A 6,000-nucleotide genomic window follows, 5' to 3' on the forward strand; every position below is an offset into this window, starting at 1 on the left:
ATGGGCTGGCTTGGCTCTTGATGATCCTTTTAGTCATGTTTGTGTAGCTCTGTATGTTGTGCGGTCAAGTAGTGTTGGTAGCTTTTCCTCCATTTTACAGCCTTGTTCTTTGTTCAGATAGCCTAATGCACAAATGTTCTGTATTGATACATGACAAATTCCTTGATGATCTCAGTGTTTGTGTTCCCTGGTATCTTGTTTGCTACCACTACTCACTGGAAAGCAAACCCATTTCATAGACATGCTTTGTACAATTCTGTGGTTTCTGTGGAAGCTCCTGGCTTTCATATTCTGAAAAACAACAGAATTGCAGAAATCTTGAGGTTGGAAGTGACCTCCAGAGGACATCTGGCCCAACCACCACTGCATTGTGTTTTACAGGCACTAGAAGTGGTTGTATGCCAGGGTCTGAAAGCAGCGTAAGTTTATGTGCTGCCTCCTGTGTGTCTTCATTCACTCCCTTATGTCAGCCTTGGGGCTGGCCTGAGCCCATTCTAAATTAGTGACTTGTTCTGTCCTTTTATAGGAATAACAGAAACAGGTAAATCACCAAAATATTTTTTGTAAATGTGCTTTACTCATGTCCTGATAAATGAAATTGATTTAAAAAAACAAAACAAACACACACACACACACACACACACACACACACACACATACACACAAAAAACCAAAACCCCTAAAACCAACAACTTGGATTAAAAAAAAAAAAGGCATAATCCCACAGCAACATAAGTGCCATGATTGTGCTGGGTCTGTGACAGATGAGCTTCTAGTCTGGTTTGCAGCTATACTGCAATTCAATTTGGTTACAGACAGTGCACTGTTAATCTCCATTTAAAAAAGCCTCTGTTGGCTCCCCAGACTTGAAATAAAGTAGCAGTATAATCTCTTAAAATCTGAGGTGAAAATATTTGCGGACTACTGAAATACTTTGTTCTACTCCTAAAACATGTTCTGGATATTGGTGTCATAAAATATAAGAGAAGCACACTCAATAAGTAATTTGTTACTAAGGAGATACTGAGTTAAACCTGGAGGTAGCTATTGCTTTAGAAATCTGGGGTTTTAGTCTAACAGATGGAATTTGTTTCAGTAGGCAAAAAAATACACCTACGAATTAAGAAAACAAGGAATTATACAGACTGCATTAAAGGAAATCAGCTAATGGTGATCTGATTAAAAATGTCTTGTCAGCCATTGTCTGCCCTGCTTAATCCTTTTACAGCATTTCTGTGTGTATATATATGTAATGAAAAAAGTACTGAGGTCATCTTGAGTTACAAGTATCAAAAGGTTAATTTTAGTTACCTGTTCTGTTAGATTAACTGTTCTTACAGGGGCTATCCTTCTAGGGATAACTGTCTGCTTTACAGATCTTAATGAGCTCGGTATCAGAGCATCTTGGCGAGGTAGGCATTATTCCCTTTCATAGAGCGAGAAGCTTGGCCAGAGAGAGGTTAATTGATTTTCACCAAGGTCACAGCAGAAGTGTGGTGCTGAGCCTACATTTTCCAGCTCTGAAGTCACGCTGTAACAAGACTCTTCTTATTTCTGACATACTAAACTTCCCATTTTATTGAACTGACATGTTTTTTTCAGGCTTACTGTGTGAGAGGATTTGCAGAATAATATGTGCATGAGTAAAATTACTACTGAAACACTGCACTAATAAAAACTTGAAGGAATAATGTAGCTTATTGGTCCCACAGTAACTACTGCTGCAGTGAGGTGCTTGAAGCAGGTATCTGTGGACCACAGTTGACTTTGATGTTAAAACCTGTCCAGCAGACATTCCCTTCCTGTACTTCTGTTTGCATTACTGCTGTTCTAATAATGCTGCTTCTCCTTGGGTGAGAACTATGTTTGTATGTTGCTTGAATTTTATGTTAGAATATACACTTCCCATAGCAGTCAGCAAAAACATGTGGCATCTTGATTGTGTCTGTTAAACAACAACAAACAAACACACAAAAAAACCCCACAACCATGAATAGTTGAAATGGTCAAGTAATGTGCCAAATTTAGATGAGGTTTGAAAGTTGGGATGGTCTGTTTTGTAGAGAACACTTAAGAGCTCAAAATCACTTAATTCGAAAATGACCTGTGGTAATGAAAGAATATCTTTTTACTTAGGTGGCACATTTGGAACGAACAGGGCATTACTTAACAGTAAAAGATAACCAGGTCGTGCAGTTGCATCCCTCCACTGTTCTTGATCATAAACCAGAGTGGGTGCTCTATAATGAGTTTGTCCTTACAACAAAGAATTACATCCGGACATGTACAGACATCAAGCCAGAATGGTAAGTCACAAGTCATGACCTACTGTAAAGCTCCTGTTTTTCTTTCTCCTTTTCTAAATTGAGGTAATTCCTTTTACTTCTCCTGAAGCTAATGTTATTAAAATGGTTTGGGGAATGGCAATAGCATGGACTTGAGATCTTGTAGACGACTAAAGGTTTTCTTTGGGGATATTTGTTCCTGTTTGAGGGAGTTGTGTTAAAAACTTGGGTTCCCAGGCTCTATATACAGTGCACAGAGGTGCTTGACTTGGACCCAGTTACTTCAGTCAGCCTGTTGGAAAGGAGCTGCCGGAAGATGGTAGGTTTGGGGATGTGTCCTAGCACACACTTGTGTACATAAGCGAAGAGATACTGGTAGGTGGCTCTGTTGTCAAGATTGAGGACATCTCTTCCCTGTATGTATCTGTAATTTTTCCACAAGGATCTGAACCGGATTCAGTGCCATTTTAAAATACAAAGGAAAGAGGTGGTATTACTGGTACAGCCTATTTTGTTCTAATACTTATTAGTCAACAGTCTGCATATCAAGGATATGGAGACCTGATCCTCTGCAGACAAGCGGATGTCTTGCCCATATTTAAGGTTGTACTTAAACTGCCAAGCTATAAGCTTTGAGGACATGGCAGAGTTCTTAAACTGTTGTTAGTATTGTGCTGTTGTGCAAAAAGAGTTTAAAGATTTGTAAGACATAAAACATAGCACATATATATGTATATATATGGTATTGTCCGTAGTATTTTAATGGAAAATATGTTTGAACACTTCCTTAGAAGTATTTTTCTGAACGAGCGCTGTATTTTTAAGCTTAAAACAGCTACGGCTCAGCTGTACTGCACAAACTGATGTTTGGGTGGACTCTTGTGGACTTTGACATGAAGCTCCTGGGGCACGTGTGGAAGAAGCAGTGTGGGTCTGTCAGGGACACCAAGCTGAGCAGGAGCTCTTGGCTAATGCTCAGGTGCATGTGGTTTTGGTTTGGATTTGGGCACTTGTGCAGGAGGGGACTGAAATGTAAGTGTGTGTGCATGTCTGTAAACTTCCAGTAATCTTAGAACAGCAAAATGACTTGAAAAAATAATGGATAATCTTTGTTTCCCTCAGCTGTAGAATTTCTGTAGGATGCATCTGCAAGTTTGAGTACTAGTAACAAACTTTTCCTTTTTCGACAGGCTGGTGAAAATTGCCCCTCAATATTATGACATGAGCAATTTTCCACAGTGTGAAGCGAAGAGGCAGTTGGATCGCATCATTGCCAAACTTCAGTCCAAGGAATACTCGCAGTACTGAATTCATGCTTTGAACTGAAGTTATTCAGAGGACAGCTTTAAGAGATGAAAGGATTTGAAGTTCAAGTTGTGCTCTTCACTTTGGTTCAATAATGGCCTTTATTTGAAAGCTTTTTAATTTTTCTTTACAGTAAATATTCCATTCTGATTTCATAAATTAAACATTTATGCCTCCCTTTTGTGTTGACACTGTAGCTCATACTGGAAAAGCTGATCAATGTTTTGCAGTTTATTGAAAGTAGTTCTATATATAACAATGTTATAAGCATTTCTTTAGAAATGGTTGAAAATGCTTCTAAAAATGTGATTATCGACCATGGTATGCATGATCGTTGTAATTGTTGACATTCCTTTTAGAAGTTGTGAAATGTTACAACTTGTGCTTATGTAGACACAATCTTCAGCTTCAGTACAAAGGTACTGACTTCAATAAAGTCTATTTATACTATTTTTTTTGCCACAGTATGTCAGTATTTCTATTGTTTTGATCAAAACATGAGAGGCCCTTTAGTCTCCCATTAAACTACTGTTTTATTGACATGGCAGTAGTTTAATATTTTAATATTAAGCGTAGATGCTTAAGCAGCACAATTACGGTAACATCAATATCATACATACAGTGTAGATCTGTTGCGCATTTGTTTAAGTTATGTAGGAAATTGTTTTAAAAGTGAAATGCATGCACAATTTCTGGGAGTGTTTTTTTTTTTTTCAAACAGAACTGTAGTAACATGTCCTGTAAAGTGAAGTGTCCGTGGCCAGTTAGAAATCACCCTGCTGGGCAATGTTAAGATGCAGTTTTAAGATCAACACAAGTAATTCTTAAGTGACACTGTAGGTCAAATTACATTGCACTGTTGTAATTTTGTAGTGATTTTTAGTGAACTACGACTCGACAGCATTTTTAATTTGGGAAGCTAATCCCATGTGGAATTTTTAGTCAGATTTGATCAGAGGGGTGGATCACCCCTCCTGTGGTGACAGGCTGAGAGGGCTGGAGTTGTTCAGCCTGAAGAAGGCTCTGGGGAGACCTTCTAGCAGCCTGCTGGTACCCAAAGAGGCCTCTAAGAAAGCTGTAGAGGGGCTTGTTGCAAGGGCATGTACTGATAGGGCAAGGGGCAATGGCTTCAAACTGAGTAGATTTAGATGAGGTATAAGGAAAAAATTCTTCACCGTGTGGGTGGTGAGGCCCTGGAACAGGCTGCCCAGAGAAGCTGTGGATGCCCCATCCCTGGAAGTGTTCAAGGCCAGGCTGGATGGAGCAACCTGGTCTAATGGAAGGTGTCTCTGCCCATGGCTGGGGGGTTGGAACTAGATGATCTTTAAAGGTCCCTTCCAACCTGACCCATGGTGTCATTCTATGATTTAACACACTTGGTCAGATTTCAGTTTTTCCTTTCCCTGGAGTACACTGAGATTTGGTTCTTCTGGCCAAGAGAAGCTGGAGCAGCCCTTGCTGAAACAGGTTCTGCCTGGAGTGGGAGCTGTGCTGTCGTGCTGAACTGAAAGCACTGATGTTTCGGGTTTCCTCTTTAAATCACAGCAGTTGGCTACAAAATTAGTTGGAATCAAGTAACATGAGGATTCTTTTCTAATTCCAACTTTTTTTTCTAAAATGCTATTTATGCGAGAGGGACTGGAGAATATCTAAAATCTTTGTTAGTAATGAAAACAGTATTGTGAAAGCAAATATGTCTGAAGCAAAAAAAATTAATTGAATTTAGAATACAGCATGGGACCTGTGAGTCTGCCTCATTTGCAAGTAAGGGCGTGGAGATCTCCCTGTCTGCAGGCATTGGGGGGTGGGTCTGGGCCTTCCTGCCCTGTGCAGCTTGCACTAGGAAGGAAGGAGCTTGACTCTTCATAAAATATTAAGTTTTCTGACTGCAGTTACAGGTGTTTTTATTTAAAACATGGGGGGGCCCAGAATTTAAACAGTTTGATTTCAAACTAGTATTACTAAACAGACAACTGTTTTATTACAAGTTTCCTGCTCTAGGGTGACTCCAGTTCACGTGTGGGGTTTTGCGATCGTTTGCTTATCGCCCTTCTGGGGGGTGGTGGAGCTGCGTTGAGTAATGCTGAAAACTGCCTGCTCCCCAGGTAAGAATTTCTCTAGTATTTGTGTGCAGCCTCCAGCTGAACGGTGTAGAACCACCTTCTGTGCGACTTTCCATAGGTACGGCAAGGTCCACGCACGCAGCCAGTTCTCAGCATGAAATCCCTTGAGGACCCAGCACCAGCTGGCGCAGGCTGCAGTAGCGGTGGCACTTGCGGATGGGGGAGCAGATGGCTGTGGCACTGAGTGGGACTTGATGCAGGAGGGACTTTGGCCTGGTTTTCTTTTTTTTTTCTTGTTTTAATTGTCATACCCTCAATCTCTGCTCTGGCTGTGACAGCCAACCTGG

At 40.5% G+C, this 6,000-nt stretch overlaps 1 protein-coding gene across 1 annotated transcript in view; it reads left to right on the forward strand.

Moving 5' to 3' along the window:
* DHX15 (DEAH-box helicase 15) overlaps positions 1-4,031 on the forward strand; it is a 45,878-nt gene extending 41,847 nt beyond the window's left edge. The window contains exons 13-14 of the mRNA XM_080343754.1: positions 2,137-2,306; positions 3,476-4,031. Coding sequence (XP_080199880.1) covers positions 2,137-2,306; positions 3,476-3,593 — 288 coding nt within the window. The 3' untranslated portion in view covers positions 3,594-4,031. The remainder of the gene's footprint in view (positions 1-2,136; positions 2,307-3,475) is intronic.
* Positions 4,032-6,000: the final 1,969 nt, after the last annotated feature.

Source organism: Nesoenas mayeri (assembly GCF_963082525.1).
Source record: "Nesoenas mayeri genome assembly, chromosome: 4".
NCBI classification, from domain to species: Eukaryota; Metazoa; Chordata; class Aves; order Columbiformes; family Columbidae; genus Nesoenas; species Nesoenas mayeri.